General features: G+C 39.5%; 1 protein-coding gene across 4 annotated transcripts in view; it reads left to right on the forward strand.

Moving 5' to 3' along the window:
- ITCH (itchy E3 ubiquitin protein ligase) overlaps positions 1-23,787 on the forward strand; it is a 57,816-nt gene that overhangs the window by 24,096 nt on the left and 9,933 nt on the right. For all 4 annotated transcript variants that reach the window (XM_059480632.1, XM_059480633.1, XM_059480636.1 and 1 more), the window contains exons 2-18: positions 1,308-1,398; positions 3,814-3,952; positions 5,818-5,942; positions 7,113-7,250; positions 9,360-9,402; positions 11,375-11,544; positions 12,659-12,893; positions 14,108-14,203; positions 15,426-15,600; positions 16,474-16,540; positions 17,999-18,083; positions 19,527-19,655; positions 20,296-20,368; positions 21,771-21,842; positions 22,476-22,564; positions 23,202-23,361; positions 23,645-23,778. In XM_059480632.1, coding sequence (XP_059336615.1) covers positions 1,329-1,398; positions 3,814-3,952; positions 5,818-5,942; positions 7,113-7,250; positions 9,360-9,402; positions 11,375-11,544; positions 12,659-12,893; positions 14,108-14,203; positions 15,426-15,600; positions 16,474-16,540; positions 17,999-18,083; positions 19,527-19,655; positions 20,296-20,368; positions 21,771-21,842; positions 22,476-22,564; positions 23,202-23,361; positions 23,645-23,778 — 2,000 coding nt within the window. In that variant the 5' untranslated portion in view covers positions 1,308-1,328. The remainder of the gene's footprint in view (positions 1-1,307; positions 1,399-3,813; positions 3,953-5,817; positions 5,943-7,112; positions 7,251-9,359; positions 9,403-11,374; positions 11,545-12,658; positions 12,894-14,107; positions 14,204-15,425; positions 15,601-16,473; positions 16,541-17,998; positions 18,084-19,526; positions 19,656-20,295; positions 20,369-21,770; positions 21,843-22,475; positions 22,565-23,201; positions 23,362-23,644; positions 23,779-23,787) is intronic.

Consider the following 23,787-nt stretch of genomic DNA (forward strand, 5'->3'; position numbering starts at 1 on the left):
TTAAACTTCTAAAATTTTAACACAAGTGAATGACGTTTTTCACACTTAGCGTGGCTGAACATGTTTGGGGTTAGATAAACTGCCTGTGCTGTTATCAGCTGTGGGTCCATAAATGGAGTCTTTTGACTCACGATACAGATAGCAGCAGCCTAAGCTAACACTTTTCTTTCTTGCTGGGAGTCACGTGTGCACAAAAGTGCTTGAGGGCTGGCAGGAGGTGTTTGCTCTGCATTGGGATCCTGTCTGGTGCTGCCCAAAGCAGAGCATCAGTGGGGGCTCAGGGCTGCAGAGGACCTAAGCCCCACGAGAGGGGGGCGCCCAGGGAGGTGCACAAATGGTTTGCAGTTGGTGCTGAGCAGGGAGATGGTGTGGGAGGAGGGAACAGGGCATGGCAGGGATGCAGGGAGTGCTCTGGAAGTTGTATCCAGCAGGCTGTTCATTTTGCAGTGGAGTTCAGTTGGTAAGAGATGCTGAGGTGAAATGTGTTTTAAAACCAAATAGGTGATGGGGTACCTGGGTATTTCCAGAGTGATGACTGTGTTTAATGTAATAGTACACTATTTAATTTCTCTGGAAGCTCTGTGATGCACGTTGTCCACTTTCACTGTTTGTCTGCCCCCCCCAAACCAAATACTGCAAGGAGGAGCCTGTGCTGCCTTGGGCTGGGAGGATCAGACCAGCCTTGGTGGGAGGGTTGGGCTGTGTCAAGAAAAGTTGTGCAGTGACTGGAAGTTGTCTTGTTCTCTTTCAAAAGTGATGTATTTCCTTTTTTATTTAAGTGCTTTGAAGTTACAGCCTCTGTCTGTAGACTTGCTCTGACCAGGTAAAATCGAAAAAGATACAAAACTGGGTTTCTCTAAATTTGAAATTCCCTTTTTAATTTAATAATTTATTTTCAGTCTTTTTGCTATGCTTGTGGATTGTAGTGTTTGTTTATTTTTTTTAAAAAAGTAGTGCTTGACACAGAAAGATAAACCTACCCAGGATTTATGACACAAAGACAAGCAGATGTTTTAGACATAAGAGGTACAGCAGACTTTGGAATTAGAACATTATTCACTCATTAGTTCACGGATTGAAGTGACAAAATCAAAAGACCTCTTTTGCCTAGAACCTGAATAGTTACAGGTCATGTAACAGAGACTGAGCCCTTTGTAAAGGATTTTCTGTATTTGGGAAATGGAAAGGAACTAGACAAAAACCAGGTATGGTGGGTTTGTTTGCACTGTAATGTATCCACATGTCAAAAGCCAGATGAATTTTTGAGCTTCTGAATATTGAAATGTTTGCATTCTCTCTTCATGCAGATTCAAGATCCAGCCCATATTATGGCTGGCAGTGGGTCCAGATCAGGACCAGCCAGTGGGTTGTCCATGAAATCACAGCTTCAGATCACTGGTGAGCATTGTGAAATTATCTCTTTTCTGCTTAGAAATGTGACAATGTTTTCCCACAATTAAACAGAGTTTACTGTGTTGCATTTCAGGAAGTTTTGCATTTTAAAACACCCAAGAGAAGTCAGGATTGATGTTAGGCCATCATTACTTAGCAACTACTTCATTCTGAGTTTTATCTAAAATGCATTTTGAAATTATGCATATTGGTGTAAAAGAAAAAAGAAAGGAATCATTTTTTTGGTTGCTGTTAATTGTACAGACAGTCTTCCTGGAAATGTAATAGTGCATTATGATCCTGCTTGCACTTACTGCAACTTGGCATAATATCAAATCTAACACTTTTTCCTGATACTGCTGTTCATTGAAGTTGACTTATGGCTTCTCCCTTGTGACATGTTTTTATGGCCACCATTGAAATGCATTAAAAAGGCGATAAAAAATTTAATGAAAGTGTTGGTGAGAATATCACTGTCATTGAACACCTCTGGATTAATTATCAAAGTTTCCTCACTTCTGCTTTCTGGAAATTTAACTGGGCCATCAAAAGTGAATGGGAGATCCAGGGGTGTGTGCAGGTCTCTGTTTAGAAGCATCAAAAGTAAATTTTGCTCCCTCAGTGTGAAGACTGTGGACGTATGCAGTAGTTTCAGAAAAGGGATATTGTGGGGATGAAAAGAATGGTCAAAAATAGATAAAAAGCTTTAGACTAGGAAGGAGGTTGGATCTCACTGTTGCACAGACTATAGCTGTCTCTCTGAGGTCACAAGCTTGTGTTTCCTCAGTAGGCTGCAGAGAAATCTTGTCCCTGCAAATTGATATTGGAGAGAATTTGGAAGAGGTTTTCACAGAGGTACCTCCTCCACACAGGGATGGAGAGCAGAGCCAAGGATTGAAGTGGTGATTGCTGTCCAAGGCCTGACACTCACACAAGAACAGTGAATAAATGCCTCAGTGTTTAGAATTGAGATTACTGAGGTATTTGAATTTCAGGTCTGAATTTCTGCAGATGTTCAGCCATGATTTGCAGCAAACTGTTGCTGGTGTCACCTCCCTCCTGCCCTACCCTCAGATCTCCATTCTGCTGCCCTCATGAGTTTTAAATGAAGTTTCAAGGTGTCTGGATAAGAACAAACTTGGAAAGTAGGTACAAATCTGTTGATTTCTGCTGCTCCAAGGCAGGTCTTTGGGATAATTAGAGATGTTTAGGTGTGAGGTGCTGTAGCTTAGAAGTACTGGAGACAGGAGGGGAAGGATGGGGAGCTGTTTGTGAAAATTAATGAGTTGAATTCTGTGAGATGTCTGTAATACACAGAGGAAGAGTTTTCCTTGGGAGCATTTCAGAGCAGTTTATACTAAGCTACTTCTCTAAATCTCTAAAGGAGCATAGGCTATAACGGGAATCTGGGGAGATTAGCCAGATGGGCCTGAATTAGTAATTTCTTTTTAAGGATGTAGTGAGGCTGTGGTGGGTGACAAACACACAGAAGAGCAAATTGTTTTTTGCCAGAACAGTGAATTCAGGGGCCAACTGGAAATGATATCTTTGTTTTCAGTACTGTTTTGTGAGTTCAGTGTTGCCAGCGAATCCAAGACACCTGGGACTCAAATATCAGGGTAGACACTCATCATAAAGGAGGCAGCATAGCAGTGGTGTTTGGAAAGATGGGAATGCTGCAGTCAGTAATACTGAATGCTTAAAAAAATCCAAACACCAAAAAAAACCCCACTCACCACACCCCCTCCCCACCAAAATTAAAGCTCTAGAGCTGCAAGTCTTGCCCAGATTTGTTGTTGCTAGAAAAGGAGGTAGCTACTGGAACCCAGGGTTTGGATTCAGCTTTTCAGTAAATTTGCTTAGGTGCAGAAAGCTTTACACAAAATTCATTTTGTCAGTGATTTTGTCCATGAGAAGTTCTGGCAATTTTCCACAGTGCCTTGATGAGAGGCAGATCATGTTTTGAGCTTTTTAACAAGCAGTGTAATAAACTCCAGGAATTCTCTTGGCTGGTGATAGACAGGAGATGCTTGTGGAGGATATTTTCTCTTTCAGCACCTAAGCACTTCTGTGGATCTTGTACTAGTTATGATTAATAAGTGTCTGGTGTTGCAAAAGTAGTGTTGCATGTTTTAGGTGTTTGTGTGAGCTGTGGCATTGTAAATGAGCTGGAATGCAAGAGGGGTTTTATTCATGTAATGTGGTTTTATTCTTGAGTGTTCCTCTTCCTCTTCCAAATTCTCTCCCATATCCACTTACAGGGACAAGAGGGTTTTTATTCATGTAATGTGGTTTTATTCTTGAGCCTACTATCAGACATCAGTGATGTGACACTTGAATACTGAAGCACCCAACTGAAAAATACTCTTTGTAATTGAAATCTTCCTGAGTAAATTACTGGTTTTTTCTCTTTCTTAACAGTTATTTCAGCAAAACTAAAAGAAAAGAATAAATGGTTTGGACCTAGCCCTTATGTGGAAGTCTCAGTAGATGGACAGTCAAAGAAGACAGAAAAATGCAACAATACAAATAGTCCAAAGTGGAAACAGCATCTTACAGTGTAGGTTTGGTCTTATTTTCCAATTTATTTGAGTTAAATTAAAGCAATTGACAGTGGGCTTGAAGATTGTTTTTATTTTAAGCAAGGAGTCGAATGTTGTATGAGGTGGTGACATTTGTATAATTTTTAGAGTAAATATAGTACAGTCTGAAATAGATATTTACAAACGGTTGCACTGCTTGTGCTTATATTTTGTGTTGCTATGTGTGGCATATTAAAGGAGCTCTAATTCTGTGAGTAGTAAGGACAGTAATTTGATATTAAAATTTATGGTACCATGCCCATTTTTGTTGTTACATTTAAAGTTACAGATTTCAGAAGTTCTGTTGCTGAAAGTGTTGCTTTTCTTTGTGTCCCACTGTCGTGTACCATGTCATAACACAGGTAGTTGGCTCTCTCATGTGCACCTCTAAATTCAAGTACAAATCCAAAATTCCCAATCAATTTCTGCAAATTGTTAGTACAAAACTAACATCAGATTCAAGATTAACTCAGCTGTTGATATTTGCTTGGCTCAGTATTTGTGTTGTGAATAAAGAAGATACACAAGTTCTATAAAATTTAGTTTTCTCTTAACATCACATGGAACTCTGGGATAAAGATCAGTCTGTGCTTGCACATTGGACAGGGACTTTTCACAAGGGCATGCTGGGTGGGATATTAGGAAGAAATTCTTCCCTGGGAGGGTGCTGAGGCCCTGGCACAGCTTGCCCAGGGAAGCTGTGGCTGCCCCTGGATCCCTGGGAGTGTTCAGGGCCAGCCTGGATGAGGCTTGGAGCAATCTGAGGTAGCAGAAAGAGGGGTGGAATGAGACAGGCTGTAATGTCCCTTCAATGCAAACTATTCAGTGGTTCTGTGATTTGCTTGTACTTAAATTGTAGATTATTCTTCTTGAAGCATCTGGAACATTGCCTGAGGAAAACCATTTCTGTATCTGTACTTTTATTGTACTTCAGATTGTTGTGAAGTTTTAGTTACTTCTATTTACTACCTTACTTTGCACTAAGATATATTAAGAAAAATAAAATCTTGCACTTTATACGGATGTAAGTGTAGAAGAGCAGAATTATCTTTTACCTTTTAAAGCTTTCCTTTTTCTCTTTCATTTTTTAACAGGAATGTTGGTGGTTTGTGCTGTGCAAATCCACACAATAATGCATGTGCCATTTTTACCCTTGTTGAGTAAGAGCTGAGCACAGGCACCCCCTGTATATCAGCTGCATTGGAAATTACACTAAAGCTGCATGGAGCTTAGTGAAGTAAATTGGTTTTTGTGAAATATATTGACATAGCTGCCTATATCCAGATTCAGGATAAAAAGGAAAAGTATAGTCCCTTCTGCAAATGAGGGTAGGCCCTCTTGGGGTTCCTCTCTGTGGAGTTTGTTAGGTGGATCTTCTCAAGGGATTGGCTGACTGTGAAAGTCTGGACTTATCAACCATATACAGCTGAAATTATCCACTGAGAAAATAAGCAGTCATTTGTATCCATTACTCACAATGAAAATAATTTAAAACTATATAAATGTTAGAGTATTCCTTATAGAAAAAGAATATCAGCATTAAAAATTACTTTGAAGTTGTTGTCACAGAACTTATGTGTTGTATATGCTGGTAGTTTTTCTATATTTCCCTTAAAATAGTAATAATAAAAAATGTATTTGGTCTGTGAACTGTCTTGCAACAGTCTTGATTGACATGACATATCCAGGTGACAATGCAATGTGATAATTGGAAATGGTTTGATGTTACCACCATTAGTTCTTTGTTTTTAAATTACTTCTAGTGACAGTGGAAGTAGATGGCTCAGTTCGCCCCCTTCCCCACCAACAAATGCCCTTACAGTGCTCAACTTTTTCTTTTCAGGATTGTCACTCCTGTAAGTAAATTAAACTTTCGAGTCTGGAGCCATCAAACATTAAAGTCTGACGTGCTGCTGGGAAGTGCTGCTCTGGATATTCAGGAGACACTGAAATCCAACAGTATGAAGTGTAAGTCTGAGACGGAGGGTACCTCTGAGCTGTGTGGTAGTGAACATGAGTGCTGTGTGCACCTCTGCAAATGGCCCTTAAGGGTTCCTTTGGGTGCTCCTGGTTGCTTTTATGAGCTTCCTGTTACTTTTTCAGTTTCATCTTTTTTGGTTATACACAGGCTGCCATGCTATCCCAAAAAATGTTTTTTCTTTGCTACTGTGTGCAAGACTGAGTGAAAGAAAAGAGTTTCTTTCATATAGCTTAAAAATTCAAACTATGGTTGGGATTCTGGTGCTAGACAGGAAATGTGTAAAGTTATTTTTGTTCTAAATAGTGCTACAGCGGTATGTTGTATTCTTAATCTTGGATTTAATTAGGCTTTGGGCAGTATGTGCGTCCTGGACAGCTTGAAGGAGAAGTACAGAATTCTACAGACCCATTCCAGCTCTCAGGGGGCTGCAGCACAGAGCTCTGTGCTGTCCTGCTTTTGTTCTGCCCTTTAAGGAAGTGTTGGCTTCCCAACTGTCACACATGGGTGTTGCAGATGGAGAATGCTGACAGCAGTGAGAGCTGCTCTCCTGGCAGTCTGCCCTGCTGAATCTGGGTGAAAATCCCTGTGGATCAGTGCATTTGTTGTCTGACATCAGGCACCTGTTGGAGCTCACTGGGGTTTGTTTCAAACATTTCAGCAGGAATGCTTATTTGCAGTTCTGTTTCACTGAAAACTCTGAGTATTCCATTGGTCTGGGGATATGATGGAAAATGTTCACATTCTGAATGTGAATCTGGGTGTCATTAGGTAAAAGTGAAGCTTTTTAGTCAGAAGACAGAAGTTGTATCTGCTCTGAAAGGGAATTACACTTCCTTACTCTATATTTAGGGCAGGTGCATTAATTGCTGTGGAAATGTGAGAGTCAATCTCTGCCGTCATGATAATCCTTTCTAGGCAGCAACAAGATTATGCTCCAGTTTTGCCCTTTTTGTAGAAACAATAACTTTCTAATGATGTATGAAAATGCTCAGTTTTACCACACAAAAAAATAATGGAGAGATAGAGCTGTAGGTCTGGGGGGTGTTGGGTTTTTTTCCCCCCTTGATCCCTGAGGTTTGCAATTGGCTTCTTGAATAAAAGGCCCTTTTTTTCTCATGCAGTAAGATAAGTTCCCTTTGTTCTTTGTTCTTCTCCAGTGGAGCAGGTAGTGGTGACGTTGCACCTCGTTGGTGACAGGGAGCCAGCAGAGGTGGTGGGAGATCTGTCAGTCTGTCTGGATGGGATGCAGGTCGACCCCGAGCTCCTGACCAATGGGGAAGCCTCAAGTACAAGAAGTAAGTAACTTTAAGTCCAAATCTACATTTATCTGCTATGCAAAGCCCCTTTTTTGGAGAAGCTTTAACACAATCTTGAAATAAGCACAATAACAGCAATTTCTGTAACTCTGTTTATAGAGGTCAGAAATCTCATGCATTTTTGAGGTGGAGTCATAGTTCACAGGGCAGACCTTCAGCCTCATTGCAACAAAAACCAGATCAGCATCTTTATTTTCTGAACTTTACAAACTTTTATCCAGTGTTTCCTAATGTTAATGAAGGTCTCTAGCTTCCCTGAATTTTAATGTTGTAAACAGAAAAATGCAAAGTTGGTTTGATCTCATCATCATCCTAGTAATAAATATTCTGCTTACTAGAAGACATGAATTTATATTAATTTTTCTTAAAATAGCTCATTTAAGCATATTCATAGATTTATTTCCCTGTGGTGGAGAGCTGCAGAGAGGGATTCACTTTCTGTTTCGTTGGTGTGTACAGTTTTTTAAACTGAAAACTTGATTTCATGTAAAATATCTAATTGCAGTAAAATAAAAAGGTAATTTTAATTCCCTTGGAGCAGGACAGTGGAGCATTTCTGAAATACTGTACATTGAGAAGTAGAACTAGGTAAGAGTTGTTTTCCTAGAAAGCAACAAGAGACATTGTCTGCAGTAGTGACCAGCTGGACATTTAATTGGCAAGTTCTAGGTTTCTGGGCTGGGGGGGTGTTAAAGTCCTAGAGGAAATTTTGAAATTTCATCTTGAGTATCATAGAAAAATGGAATTTTTTGAAATTTGCTTTGAAATTTCATCTTGAATATCATAGAAAAATGGAATTAATACACAAATACTGTGGCCATATTTCTTAGAGCTTTTAGTCCGTTTTCTTTGCATTTTGTTAAAAGGATCATTTGCGCAGACTGTGTGGAATTTTGTTTGTAAATAAAAGCCAGATGGTGGGATTTTGTGGGACTTACAGAATGGGGCTGAGATATAGGGATAGAAATATCTAGTGAAAGTACCAAATTTTCCTTTTATGCAATACTTGATTTTCATCTGTGCTTTCTTGCATTTCCCAAAGTTCAGCTACTGAGAAAAAGGTGGGAAAAGCCATGCAGATAGTGGAATTGAGTACAGGGTTGGGCACAACACAGCAAGCCCCAAGCTCAGCAGAAGGTTCTCAGATAATCAGGGGACTGGAGCACATGAGGAAGGAGTTAAATGTTAAAGTAGTCTAGCACAATGTACAGGCTGAAGGCACTTCAGGCAAACACATTGTTTATGGAGTTGCTTTTAAGTTAAGATTTTTCTTGCTGGGATTTAATTCCTTCCATGCACAGTCCACTAACAGCTCATTATCCTAAACCTTTCTGTGGCTGCATCCTTGTCTTTGGCCTAGATCTGTCCACAGTTCCCATCAGAACTGAAAACTGATTTCTTTACTAATGACATTTGTTCAACTCTATGGAAATAAAGTATTGGTGCTATCTACATGAATGAACAGTTCTGTGCTGCATATCCAAGGTTTGCAAATGCTGGCACAAAAGGCAAATACTTCTAAGCTGGCTGAATAAGCAGTTGCAAAACATTTGCAAATCTAGGCTGAGCTGCTGCAATGCTTTTGGAGTACAGCCATATTTTGTACCTGCTTCAATGCCTTTAAGTTCAATAATTTACTGAGAAGGGAAGGGTCTGGGCTAGAGAGCCCAGTAAACAAAGCCCCCAGCCAACCAGAGAGGAGATCCCAGTGAAGTTTTTGTCCTTTCTGCTCTGCCTGCCATCACTGAGAGAGTGAAAAGCCAGCTTCACTTAAAAGAATGAGCACTATTTTATACTGTTAGAAAGACAGTGTGTGTGTTTGGGAACATTCACCCAGTCAAATGATGTCCTGTTATGTCTTCCATAAGGTGGAAGTATTACAGTGATAGTGGTTTAAAAAAATTGTATTGACACACACAAATAGAGACATGCTAATATGTACAGCTTTGAAACCCAGCAGATAAGCAGCACATAGTGTCTCACCTCCACACTTGAAAGAAGTGTGGACATTAAAGGCTGTTCCTTTCCTTGGAAATGATTCAGAGTGTTGCTGATGCTTCTGTTGTCTTTTTCTTCCTGGTATTTAAGGTCCTACACAGAGTGAAAGCTCCAGAGCAAGGAGTGATACACGGTAAGACCTTTTTCCTCTCTCTTTTTTTTTTATTCTGTCTTTTAGTGTTCACAGTTTTGAAAGAGAGGAATTGTGTGTTTTGTAAAGAAGACAATGAAAAATTTATGAATGTGCCCTGCCGCAGTATCTGTTAAGATCTGAGCATGCCCAAAACAAAAATACTGAACTGTTGCTCTGCTCCATTGTCTGGCTGCAGTTTTGCCTCCATACCTGACTGATCTTTTTGTGTTTTCCCTTTGTGCTCCTCATCCTTCTCCTAGTGATTACCCAAAGTAAAATATATATTTTAAAACCCCCAAAACAAATGGCACTGGTTGTTTTCACACTGGTTTGTTTTATAGTATGGAGGTATCAGAATTATATTTAGCTTTGTTAAGAAGATCCCAAAATCTGTCTGGCACTTACAGTGTGCTAAGGCTGATACTGGATTATGAGTCTTGCTGCCTGGTAGGATAAGAGTGTGCCCAACCATGTTACTTTAATTAGTTCCATGTTACTTTAATTAGTTCCCAGTACTATGAGTATTTTAAGGATCTGTACAAGACATAGCACTCAGGATGACATCTGGAGTAACCAAGCTAAATTTCACTGTTTTCAGTAGTTTTGATTCTTGGCTGTGTCTTCCCTTGAAAGTTTGGGTTTTTTCTGTTTTCTTTTTGTGTTTGAATGAATTTTTAGATGTCTGGATATTCAGAATACCTGAATATTATAGAATAATAACAATAATAATGATTCAGTTTTGGTATCAACCAGGGGGCTTCTACTGGTCATTGTGAGGATCATTTAAATGATCAGGAAAGTGACTTTCTACAAGGGCATGACGTGAAAGAACAAGGGGAATGGTTGAAAAACTGGGGCTAAGCCTCCTACAGATTTGAGATCACTAATGATTTGGACCCATTTATTTTGCAGTTGGTGTAGCATGAATTACATGCACCATGCCTGGTATAGAGCAAAAGTGTTTGACTATGATACTGAGGTTAAATCAACAACTTAGTCCTTTACAACTTGGGATTTACTTGGCCTTACCTGCTGGGTTTTAGTTTGTGTACATTTGAAGGAATGTAATTTTCAAGGTACTGGGTTGAAACTTCCTTCATTTGTGATGGCTTATGTGTTTGACCTGTAAATCCACTAGAATTTTAGTTGACAACCTTTTTGTTTTGCCCAGCATATTCTGAAAATGCTTTTAACTAAAGATGTAGGTACTTCCAACTCTGCATAAGGAGATTCAAATGTATCAGAATAATATTCTGCTTGGTGTAAGTGAACAGCACAGCATGGGTCAGTACTGCTGTGTAGTTTCTTAAGTCTTGTAAGGTTGAGCAGTTTATATTCATAGCTGCTAGTCAAAACTTTAATGCTAAATTCTCCAGCCTGTTCCAGAATTGAGTTTAGAGGGAAAAATATGTATGCATTAGTAAGATTTTAAAAATTTGTAACATTTTGTGTGTTCTGAGCATATGCCAGCCCTGTGGAGCAAAGGCACACAGGCTGTTCTCAGGTGTTGTTAGCTTCTCATCTCATTAGGGACTCATGGGCAGAAACAGCTGAGCAGCAAAATCCAGAGCCTGGACCTAAGGGCAAGTGTATCAAATTGGGAAATGAAAGAGGAGATTCTGATGCCAGATGTTATGAACATCTATTTCACCACCTTTCTATCAACTGAGGTTTCAAGTACCTCAGGAGATAAACTCTGAGTGTGTTTATACAGATGTATAGATACTTGGAATTATTGTGAGTGTTACAAATCTCACCTAGTTGTAACTGTTGCACTCCAGTGTCTTTCACATGTCTTTTCAACCCCTCTGAAAGTGTCCCAGGCCAGGCTGGATGGGGCTTGGAGCAACCTGGTCTAGTGGAAGGGGGCTGGACTGTCCTAACCCAAACTCTTCCATGATTCTATGATTTGAAAAGTTTCATATCACCTGTGCACTACTAGAACACTTCTCTGTGTCTTTTCCTGCAAAAGGACTAACTCAAATGGCCTTGAAAACTGTGAGGATGCTGCTTCCAGTGAAAACAAGACTGTTAATGGCAGTGACTCTCCGTTGCTCACAAATGGGACCTGCAAACCTGCCAGACCCCCCAGGCCTGCCAGGCCCCCGCCCCCCACTCCCCGCAGACCCCCGTCGGTCGCCGGTACGTCCTGGGGCTGGGCACTCCTTGAGCGAACATAACTCTTTCTGCTCCTGGTGTTTAACTGCACTTTGGATGGTCAAGTCTTTGGCGGGTCGCTTCTGAAGGAGTATTTTTTAGCTTGCATTTGGTACAAGTTGTTTAGTCATTGTTCCTGTCACTGGAAATTTCTTGTTTCCGCATCTGCTCAGGGGTGGTGGCAGTCAGTGATGGTGCTACACAGAGTGGAGCTGGGACCAGGGGAACACAAGAGTGCTGCTGTTGCTGCACTGAAGCATCCACTGAGGGTGACATGAAATCCACTGAAGGCTCACAGAATTGCCTCAAGTTGATAATACTGCATTCTGAGATACAAGTTACTGGTTTCTACAATTGCAGTTAGATTCTGTGAAGCTGCAGCACTTAAAAACATTCATTATCTGCTGAAATGCATAGATTTTTTTTTTAATCTAGCTATTTAAAAACTACCTGAAGGCCACTCATTCTGAAAAGTTACTTGATATTTTTGAGGTAATTCCTTTACCCCCATACAATGCAGTGTTTCTCTAGTCTCATTATTACAATTGATAAATGCTGGATCTGGATGGGCCCTGCAATACAGTAATTACTTTAAAAGATTAATCCAGTGCAGTTAATTAATGAGACTTGACCTATGTTCAACTTCTAACCCCACCCACCAAATGGCATTAAGATAAAACTGAAAGCATTTAAAGAATGTCTGTGTTCCCTTCCCATTGTGATTGTAACTTTCCATGCAATATCAAATCTCCTCTTGAAAATTTTATGCTTATCATCACTTAAATTATTATTCCAAATAATAAATGGAAAATAATTAATTAGTACAAAGAAGTAGTTTTTTATCATCATTTAATGTTTACAGAATGCAGACAAAATAAATATTTATCAGAAATACCACAATGCTGTTTATGGTAGTTTTTGGATGAAAGCATTTTTGCAGTGAGATAGAATTGCTGTTCAGTTTTTGTTTGAGCTATAAAATGTGGCTGTGGAAACAGCAGTTCTGGCAGGTTTGCTTTTGTGTAATGTGTAACTGCTACAATACATTGGTGATAAATGTCAGTTAAAGGCTTTTTCTCTTCTCTCTCTGACATCATAGCAAGTGCAAATGGTCCTTCATCCACATCCACAGAAAGCGATGGGGCCAGTGCGGGATCACTGGCAGGTACAGCCTCAAATACACCTTCAGAGCAGAGCCCTGAGGGAGCAGCAGCCGCCAGCACAGCTCCTGCCACTCCTGCACTCACCACTCCTCCAGTGTCCAGACAAGTGCAGCCAGTAAATCCTTCACCTCAGGCTCTTACTACAGTCAGCCAAGGGCCTCTTCCACCTGGGTATGGGTTTAATGACTTCTTTCTCCCCATGTGAGCTGACTTCTCTGGTTTTACTTTATTTTACTTACAGTAAGTGTAAGAAACCATAGATAACATCTGTCTTCTGCTGCCTGACAAAAATCCCCCAATATGAATTTGGAGGGTTTATAACTGTTTTGTATGGTTGATCTTCAAGCATTCAAAGAAAGAATTCTGATACTTATCATATGTTTCCATGTCAGTGGAACATAGGTTTAAAATAGTGTGGCAGCTTATTGTCTTCAAATTAAAATAAACTCAGGTAGGAAAATATTGGTACAGATAAGTAGAAGAAAAGCTGCTTTTGCAGTCCTGAAGGTTTGAATTTCATACTGCAGCTCCTGAGAGTAGTGTGGACATGCTGCTGTACTTTGGGTACCTATGGAATTTGTCAGATGGTTGACCTCTTGCCTCAAAGCTCTCAACTTAAAAAAAAAAACAGCGGGAAAAACATTTCTAGACTCTCTGAGTGAGGGAAATCAAAAGCTTCCCAATGTGAATGGTGAAGTTGGTGAATTACCTGCCTTGATTTGCAGGTAGTGGAAGCACAAGGTAGGAACAGTCTGAATTACCTCACAAGGACAATGGGAATAAAGAAGTGGTCTTGAAAACAGCAGTTGTTCCTTTATAATTTTGATTTCAACAGAAATGGCAAATAGCTTTTTTTTTTCCCCTGTGATGTTACATTTCATGCAAATGTAATTGATGCAGGGATAAGTCATTATCCCAAATACTGCATGTGCAGAAAATGTGACCAATGCCCTTATGGTGATCTCTGCATATACTGGATCACTGAAAAATGTGCATATATATTGGATTAATGCTACTCTAAAAGACAATTATTTTCTGTAGTTGATTCTGTTCAATAGGTTATTGATACACTCGATATTGAATACAAAATTTTGGTAAAATTTTACACCTAGGCATGAATTTGAGCTTCTGTTTCCCAGAAACGGGGTCATGTACAATGATTTTTTAATTTTAGTTGGCATAGAATCACTGTTAATATGAATGGTACCATTATGTGCTGCACACTGTTCTGGTGCATCTCATGAGCCAAGGGTTAGTTTGAAGCATTTTGTTTAGAAATAAGCATTTTATGAAAACAGATGTTTCTCATCTTTAAGCTGTAGATGAGATGCATGGTTAGAGTAGTTTGATCTGGAGGAAGATTAAACTTTTTAATCTGTTTTCAGTTGGGAGCAAAGAGTAGACCAGCATGGTCGAGTGTACTACGTGGATCATGTTGAAAAAAGAACAACGTGGGATCGGCCAGAGCCCCTTCCTCCAAGGTGAGCCATACAATCATCTCACATGTCTGGGGTTTTCAGGAATTAATTGCCTGACAGTTTGCTAAAGCTGGAACAAATATTTGAGAGCAGAAATGTGAACCCAGTTGCTCTGGGTTCTCTCCAAGGAATGCATATGGAAAAGAGTTGAATGTCAAAAAAAGCCAAATCTGAATTTCCTGTCAAAGATGAGGCAAGTGCATCTTTACCGACCGAGAAACAGATTTCAGTTAAATACAGTAGACACCCCCAGAAAAAACCACAGAAAAGTATTTTGGCATTGAGGTAACTATCAGCTTGAGCAGCAATGCTCTTGGTTACCTCTTATCTTGAGGTTACTGTTTGCAGGCCTTTGATCTTGTCTCAGGGCTCCCAGCTGCCAATTTATTATGCACATAGAAACCAACTTTTGTTATTAAACTTCTCCAGCTCTTGGCATCAGAATAGCTAGTGATGTTAGCTCACAGTTGCTGTTTCTTATTTTTTAACAATATAAGAAAAGCACAAGAGTTGTTCTGTTGCACTTCTTCATCCTCAAATGGGGTGCACGCTATAAAGAATTACGAAGTGAAAACATGGGATGGTACAGAGAACTTGTTATTGAAGAACAAAAACTGGCAGTCTCATAAATGGAGCCCACCTGTCATGTTTCAAGTTATTTTGAACTTTTTCAGCAGATGAATTTTTATATTGCTTAAGCTTACTTAGAATAGGAATGTTTTCTTTCAAGTTTTGTAAGTAGTACTGATCTCTTATGAACTGAAAATTAGAAAAAAAAAACCCAAAGAAAATCAAAACAAAATACCAAACCCCATGCCCACCTTTCTTTTCTGCCAGATCAGAGTGTGAGGAAGTCTTGTGTTGAATAGTTTAAAATGTCAGAGGGTTTGCTGTGTTTTAGGAGAAACCTGCTGGGTGGGATAATTCCGGTGATGCCAGCACAGTATGGACAGTGGTCTAGACAGATCTTGACAACTATTCCAAAAAACCCTGAAAATACAATAAATTGAATGGGTCTGACTTTGTATAGTATGCAACAAATAAAAGTGATTCTCATAAAAAACGTCTAGCTCTTGTATAATTTTAGCAGAGAGTACAAGGAGAAAAAAGCTGCTGGTGAGCGCATGCTTTCTGCTCCCTTCCACCACACTGGCCTCCAGGTTCCTCTGAACCTTAAATTAAATTGCCAGCTCTTGACAGCTGTGGCTTGTGTTTTCCCCCACAGCTGGGAGCGCCGGGTTGACAACATGGGCAGGATTTATTACGTTGACCACTTCACCAGAACCACGACGTGGCAGCGGCCGACGCTGGAGTCCGTCCGCAATTACGAGCAGTGGCAGCTCCAGCGCAGCCAGCTCCAGGGAGCCATGCAGCAGTTCAACCAGAGGTTCATTTATGGCGTAAGGAGGACCTGGGTGACTGAGGGTTAGGGTGGTTTTTGGGGTTTGGGCATGCCTGTGGGTCACCTGTCCCCATAAAGGCAGCAGACTCTGTTATGGTTTATGATAATGTCTCTGTGTGGCAGGGAGGGCTCATTGTAATGTTAGTTCATCTCCTTCCAGTCAGCACATGGGATTTAGTTGTCACCTCAATATAGGGCTTCTTGGATAAAATTGAGGTACAATATTGATAAAGCCTGGATAACATTGATGTACAATATTGATAAGCCTCAAACTACAGCTTAGTAATAAGCTGATGTATTTGTATTGTATCTTGTATTACCCTGGCCAAACACACGGGAGGTAAGCAATGCATTTCTGCTCTGGGTAAAAGAAATTATGCACAATGAATGTTAGGAGAGCAGGGAAATTGAAAATAATCCTTCCAGCGTTTTTACTCCATTATTTGTCTCTGATGAATAGCAGACATTAGATCACTCCAACTCATGCTACTCATGGTCATCAAGAGTGATGGAGGTTCTGATTTGCTGTACATGTGAGAATAAAATGGAGCCTGTAAGTGGTGGTAGGGAGAACTGTACTGACTGCAGGAATGAAGGTTCTGATTGCTTTGGGTGTTGCTGTACTAATTTCCTCCTGCCTAGGCAGGGGTACTAACAAAGAATAATTATTTCTTGGCCCTGTAGTTAATTAAGCATGCCAAGGTCAGTAAAATGGGCCTTCTCTGTGGAGGAAAAGAAAGAGTTGGCATCCTTGCTTATGTGTAACATTAACAGAAATGCATTTACTTCAATAATTCAGGATGGCTATGGTAGAACATCTGGAAAGCAAATGACTAGTCATTAATGCCTCATTTGTTCGTGTGACTTGCAGAACCAGGATTTTTCATCCACACAGAGCAAAGAGTTTGATCCTCTTGGCCCTCTGCCACATGGATGGGGTAAGACTAACTTGAATGTGTTTTGTAGTGCAATGTAATTAAACATTAAAGCATACTTCTGCCAAATTATTTGTCAGCTCTTCTAAGCTAGTTTTTGAAAATTAAAATCTACATTTAAAATAGTTTAAAATCAGATCTAATTAAATGTGCTATTAAAACAGAAACCTGACTAGGCTATGCCATTTCTAAGTGGTTTAGAAGCTATAAAGTGTTCTGGTTTACTCCACTGGTAACTAGTGTAATAGCTGCTTTAACACTCATCCTTTTGAGACTTTTTCATTCCCCCCACCATCCTGTTCCTGCTAAATCAGGCTCCAAATCCTCTCTAACTCAAACTTCTAAAGTCTCACTCCAAGAAAACTCTTGAAGAGTGTTGTTGGTCTGAAAATGTTTTTTATAGTGACAACTGCTTCCTTATTTGGCCCTCTCCCTGGAATAAATTTGTTCTTGTACTTTACAGGGCTGAGAATTTACAATTAATATAAATTTTGGCAGGGTGTAATAAAAGTAGAAGTGTAAAATTGCTTTCTGGTGTGACTATGAAGCAGATATGAAAATTCAAGTTTTATGATAGGTAGGCAAAGCTCTCAGAATTCTCTTGTGGAATTTGGAGCAAGTAATTACTTGACAGAGTTGGACCTGAGTTTTTGGGTTCATCTGCTTTTCAAACATAACTATTTGGATTTTAATCCTGGTATTGCTGCAACTTTGTGCCATGAAATTGTTCCCCACTCTTGTCCTTAGATACATTATATATAACATTTCACAGAAGGGTCTTTAGGCTGGCAGTGCCCAAGAGATGGCAGACAGTCTCCACATCATGTGGAATTCTGCTGTCAGGCTCACAGGCAAATGCCTGTTTACAGGCTTCTTTTGGAAACTGAAGCTTTTGAGCTGTGGTAGTCAGATTTTGATCCATTTTTGTAATTTGTTTCTCTTGCAACACTAAACAAAAATGGTATGAAGAGCTGCAGAATGGTACAGAGGAACAAATCATGGCATTTCTCATTGGCAGTGTATGCCCATGGTTCATCTGAGAGAAAATACAAATGGCTTTTCTTGGAAACTGCATTTGACTGTGTTTTATTCCCTGCTATAAATTGAACTTGAAGCCCCTTTGTACCTTCTGTATACTTCTGTGTATATCTGTTCCCTCCTCTGTGTTTGCTTTCTGTGTTGCTTGTCAGGCACATCACAATATTTGACACAGCTGAAGTTTCCTGTGGACAAAACAGCTCACAGTTTTCAGTTTCCAATTAATTTCTCCTACAATTGAAAAATAAATTATATAGTAAGGAGTAACGTCAATGAAAGTGAAAATATGTTGGATCAGAGGAGGTACAGAGAAACCTGAGAGCAGGAGAGGCTGAATCTGGTGAATTATATTGTATATTTGATGTAGTCTCAGCAATAAATTAAAGAGGGAATTGAATTTGTTCTCATTTTACATCTTTTCAGAAAAGAGAACTGACAGCAATGGCAGAGTGTATTTTGTCAATCACAACACACGAATCACTCAGTGGGAAGACCCCAGGAGTCAGGGGTAAGAAATCAACTGAAGCTGCATGTATGATGGAACTATAAATTAAATTAAAATGTAGCCAAGTAAGTGAGAGTAGAGTGAGCCAAGAATTGCTGCCCACAGGTGAGGCATGGATTGTGCTATGCAAACATCAGAGAGTTCGATAAAACGTTGAGACATTGGCCAAATGGAAACTGTTGCAATATTACTGTGTCATCCTACAGCTGCCAGGAAAGCCTTGGTCAACAGTAAGCAATGAACTCATTCCTCAGTAGAAAAGCCTCTGCTTTTCATAAGTAATCATTTACATTTGTCTAAACATTTGTGTCATAAGAGGAAGAAAAGATTTCCTTTGTATGATGATGGGGTGGTGCAGAGTCTAGAGTAAGACTTTGGTTGTTTCCCACACAGTCACAGAATCCCAGAATAGTTTGGATTGGAAGGGACTTTAAAACCCATCTTGTTCTACCCTCCTGCCATGGGCAGGGACACTTTCCACTATCCCAGGGTGCTCCAAGCCCCATCCAACTTGGCCTTGGACACATCTGGGGATGGATAGGAGACCTTTCCTCACACCTCTTTGAAAAAGGAGGAATAAAGGAGACATAGAACTTGAGGCACTACTAGAAACACAAGAGTTCTGTTTATTTTGAGCTCTGTCACTGCAAAGTCTTTGAGGTAAGGAATGGAGGCAGGTAGTTGAGGGTGAAGTGTGTTCAATCCCAACTGCTGTTTGAGCTGGAGATGTCTGTTTGGTGAAGCAACTTCACCTGTCCTCCCTGAAGGATGGGAAGGGGCACAGCCAAGGCTGTGTGAGAGGGGTCACAGCTGTAGCCACTCACCTCTGCAGCTGTGGAGAGAAATTACTCTTGGAGCAGCCCAGCAACAGAATGTTTGGGCTGCACAGTCAGGACATGGTATGTATGGAGAGAAGCCACTGGGGAGCACTTCACAGTGATACCACTCAGATCTTCCAGATATATTGAGATCTACTTTATATACAGCAAAACTGAGTTGGAAAAAATTGGCAAAAAATTTTACATGATCAGGATTGGCATTTTCTTTTAATTTGGCATTCTGAAACATTTTTGGCTGCTGTGATTATTCATGAGGTACCAAAAACTGTTTATTAACATTATATCAGTTTTTGAGTAAAAACCTCATAGTTAGAAGATAAAATTCTGTTGTTTGTGAAGGAAACAATAAAACTTACTTACACTTTTCCCTTCAGGTTTTTTCATGCCTTTATTTAAGGTATTGCAAGCAAATGAGAATACTTTTGGCCTAGTTGAGAGCTGACTGCAAATTTTGGCAGGGGGGGAGGAAGCTAAAATAAATCCAAAGAAAATCTTTCTCAATCTCTAGACTTTCTAGATTTTCCAAGATGTTTACTGTCTCAGGTATTACTCCATTGACATAATGGATTCAGTTGATCAGTTACCATGTATTTTCTTGTATCCATAGTCAGTTAAATGAGAAGCCCTTGCCAGAGGGCTGGGAAATGCGATTTACTGTGGATGGAATTCCCTATTTTGTGGATCACAATAGAAGAACTACTACATACATCGATCCCCGCACGGGCAAGTCTGCTCTGTAAGTGTTCTTAACATTTTACTAAGGTTTCAAAAGTCAAGTTTAGCACAAATCATTTTAAAAATATTTTTTAAATATTTATTTTTTGCTTCTAACTACATTATTAGGCAGGAAGGTTTACATGGAGCAGTCCTTCTTAATTACCTGGGATTTTTCAGGCACTAAAAGTCCCTGAAGAAGCCAGAGTTCTAAACACTGCAGAATCTTTCTTGCCATGTAATGTGTGAGATTTGAGAGTAGTGGAGGAGCTGCATCTGTTTTGTTGATGACCAAATCCCTTCCTTCTCTCTTTAAAAGAGACCCAACCTCTTCTTTTTCTGATTTTTTTTTTAGGAACCAGAATGAAGTTGAAACCAGAATTTACCTCCCAAGTTAACTGAATGTCGTCCCTTCTTTATTGTTAGAATCTTTTTTTACAGTTATGTTCAGGTAGTGTTTTAAATGTACTGTTAAGCATTCCACAGTTTACAAATGAAGATTTTTCTTTTTAGTTTAAAAACAAGAAATTACACCCCAAAATCAAAAAATGTGACTAGATAGCCAGCTAGACCATACAGCTGTATAACTAATACATCTGCAGGCTTTTACTTCAGTTACAAAAACACTTGGAAATTCATTATTTTCTTCCTTGTGTTTGCAGAGACAATGGACCCCAGATAGCTTATGTGCGTGATTTCAAGGCCAAGGTCCATTATTTCAGATTCTGGTGTCAGGTATGGATTCTTTTTTTTGCAATATTTGCTTGCATTTTGGTTTTGCTTACACACTTTCAATGCCTTCTTCAGTGCCTTCCAGTAAAGGGAATCAAACTACTCTAAAGTTAAAAGTGAGTAAAATTAAGAGGGAGTAAATGCAGGAAATGTATAATCTCATGTAAGCTTTAAAGTGATGTAACTTTTGGCTTTGAAATGTTTTAGAATAAGGGAAAGCATCAATTTCCCTACTTTTTTTTTTAAGTGGTGGGTTTCTGAATAGTCTTGTCTTGCTGCAGTTAATACAGGAATATATGGAGGCACAGTTTTTTTTTAGAGTTAATACAACATCTGCTTTCTATAGGAATACCCACTTCTGGCAGGAAAGGCAGGGCATTTGCAGCACAACAGATATGTCTAAGCACTGAGGAATATGCTGTGGTGCACATAGGGTGCTCTAACATCATATCAAATTCAGTGTATCAGTCTTGGGCCTCTAAGCTCCTTATATCAAGAGATGAAGTAACTTGATGTTTAGGGAAAAAGTTTTTGGTTTCAGTGTTCCAGTTTTCAAGAGTAACTGAATTGTCCTTTGAAAATAATGCAGAGACTAGCCTCGTTTTTCACTTGGAATTTTGTGCAGTAGAGCCTGAATATTTTAATTTTTATTAAATTAATAGAATCACAGAATGGTTTGAGTTGTAAAGGACCTTAAAGATCATCTCATTCCAACCCTCTGCCATGGGCAGGGACACCTTCCACTAGCCCAGGGTGCTCCAAGCCTTGTCCAACCTGGCCTTGGACACTTCCAGAGATCCAGGGGCAGCCACAGCTGCTCTGGGCACTCTGTGCCAGGGCCTGCCCACCCTCACAGGTGTGGGTATTCCTTCCCAATATCCAATATCCCTCTTAACCCTGCCTCTGGCAGTGGGAAGCCATTCCCTGTGTCCTGTCCAGGCCTTTGTCAATAGTCTCTCTCCATCTTTCTTGTTGGTGCCTTCCAGGTACTGAAGGCCACAGTTAGGTCACCCTGAAGTTTCTCCAGGCTGAACAATCCCAATTGTTTCAGCCTTTTCTTATAGGAGAGGTTCTTCATGTGTCTCATCAATTCTGGGGTAGAAAGCCTTCTTCAGCTGGGACATGTTATTGATCTTCATGTTCTCCAGTATCTTGTAGGAGTGCAATATTTAACCTGTTCTGAGCAGCATCTGGAGGTGTGTTCATGTCACTGTAGATAGCAGTATTGGAACCAATTTATTCTTGGATTAAATGACAATTTAGATACCTTGATTGCTGGATTTGTTTTATATTGATTGATGGAATTGAACTGTCCTTTTTAATGTATACAGCAAATAGCAGTCCAAACTGAGTAGTGGGAACTTTAAGTGATTGTACCCTTCACATCTAAAACATTTCCTTTCAGCAACTTGCAATGCCACAGCATATAAAGATCACAGTGAGCAGGAAAACATTATTTGAGGACTCATTTCAGCAGGTATTGTGTTAAAACATGGGAGTAATGGGTATGAAAAGTAGTGCTATTAAATTTATTCTCACATGTAATTTTTGAACCTTTGATATCTTGCTATTGTTACTTTAAGTTAGACTAACAAAAAATATTAATTTAATAGGCTGCATTCACACTTACAAGATCATGCTAATATATGTCATTCTGGCACTGATTTATCTGACAAAGGTGATTTTGGTTTTTTTTCCCCCCCTCAGAATGATTTAAAATCTGAGTTGATTTTGAGGAGACTGCTGGGGCGGAGCAGCACCCCATTCTCAGGATGTTTTTGTGTTGTGCTTATGTTTATGCACTTTTCATCACAATGTGTTGTACTAGCATGTCTACATACAAACAATATATTAAGTTGATCTGAGTCTGGTTGTCTTGAAATGATTTTTTTTTTACACAAAAATTATTAATTCTATTTGCATTATTAGGAGAGAAATTCTTACTAATCTCTCTAGACCTAAGGTTAAAATATTAAGGTTTTGTTAAGGTCTATAGACCCTGATTAAAATTTTTCCAAATTATTAAATGCTTGTTAGAAAATAGTAATAATTCGAACCAGTGCTTATGCCTGTTTTCTTAAAAATAATTGATTGTTTTTCTTTCACTAAGATAATGAGCTTCAGCCCTCAGGATCTCCGGAGACGTTTATGGGTTATTTTCCCTGGTGAAGAAGGTTTAGATTATGGAGGTGTGGCAAGGTAAACTACACTGAAATGGCAGATAATAACTTTTTCTGCTGGTGGTGATGTGAAGGCTTCCCCAGAGTACTTACTGCAGTGCTTTCACAATAGGAGTGAAGTTTATTCCTTAGCTTGGAACATCTGAGGAAGGCAGTTCTGCAAGATGTTTGCATGTCTTAAAACTATGTAAAATGATTTTCAGCTTGCATTAGGAGTTACTTAATCATCTCCATGATTAAAGAGATGCAATTTACTGAATTAAAGTCACCCTTTGACCCAACTGTTAATGTCAAAGTAAAGTTTATTGAAAAAGTGAACAGAAATCTACATTTAAATACAAAGTCTTGACTGGAATGTAACTGAGCAGTGCATATGTTAATTGGCTTTCCCAGCCTTGGATGTTTAGATCAGGGGTACACTTGTTATGTGCTCATTTAGATAAGAGTGGGTTTTATCCAAGCCACTGACAGTAGTGTATCATTGCAACTTTGCATTTTAATTTGTAATTTGCTGTAGTTTCCCTTTGGTGTCAGTGTAGGTCAGCTGCTCTCTGGGAAAGGAGGCCCAACAAGGGCCTGAGTCAACATGAGTTAGCTACAGTAATTTCTGCTGTGATTTATTCTGAAATGTGTTTTTATTGTTTGTGTGATTTCAGGGAGTGGTTCTTTCTGTTGTCACATGAAGTCTTGAACCCCATGTATTGCCTGTTTGAATATGCAGGGAAAGATAACTACTGCTTACAGATAAACCCAGCCTCTTACATCAACCCAGACCACCTGAAATACTTCAGATTCATCGGGAGGTTCATTGCCATGGTATGTCCTAAAGCAGGAAACAGATCTGTCCTGTAATTTTCCTGTAAGTAAATACTGTGCCATCAGATGGGTAATGATAAAAATCCATGTTTGAGCTGACAATATCAGGTATTTTGGCTATAACTCCTGTTGGTATAAGCTACTTCAGCATATTGACAGTGATGGTACTCGAGTTGGTTTAATTCTTTGGCTGTCAGATTTCATGGGCACACAGAACAGAATGTTGTCATATTAAGAACTGAAGCATCCTTTGCATTATTTTGTCTGTTTTTGTGTTCCTCAGGCTTTGTTCCATGGGAAGTTCATTGACACTGGTTTCTCTCTGCCATTCTATAAACGTATCCTAAACAAGGCAGTAGGACTCAAGGATTTAGAATCTGTTGACCCAGAGTTTTACAACTCTCTCATCTGGGTAAAGTGAGTTTG

Source organism: Ammospiza nelsoni, chromosome 12, assembly GCF_027579445.1.
Source record: "Ammospiza nelsoni isolate bAmmNel1 chromosome 12, bAmmNel1.pri, whole genome shotgun sequence".
NCBI classification, from domain to species: Eukaryota; Metazoa; Chordata; class Aves; order Passeriformes; family Passerellidae; genus Ammospiza; species Ammospiza nelsoni.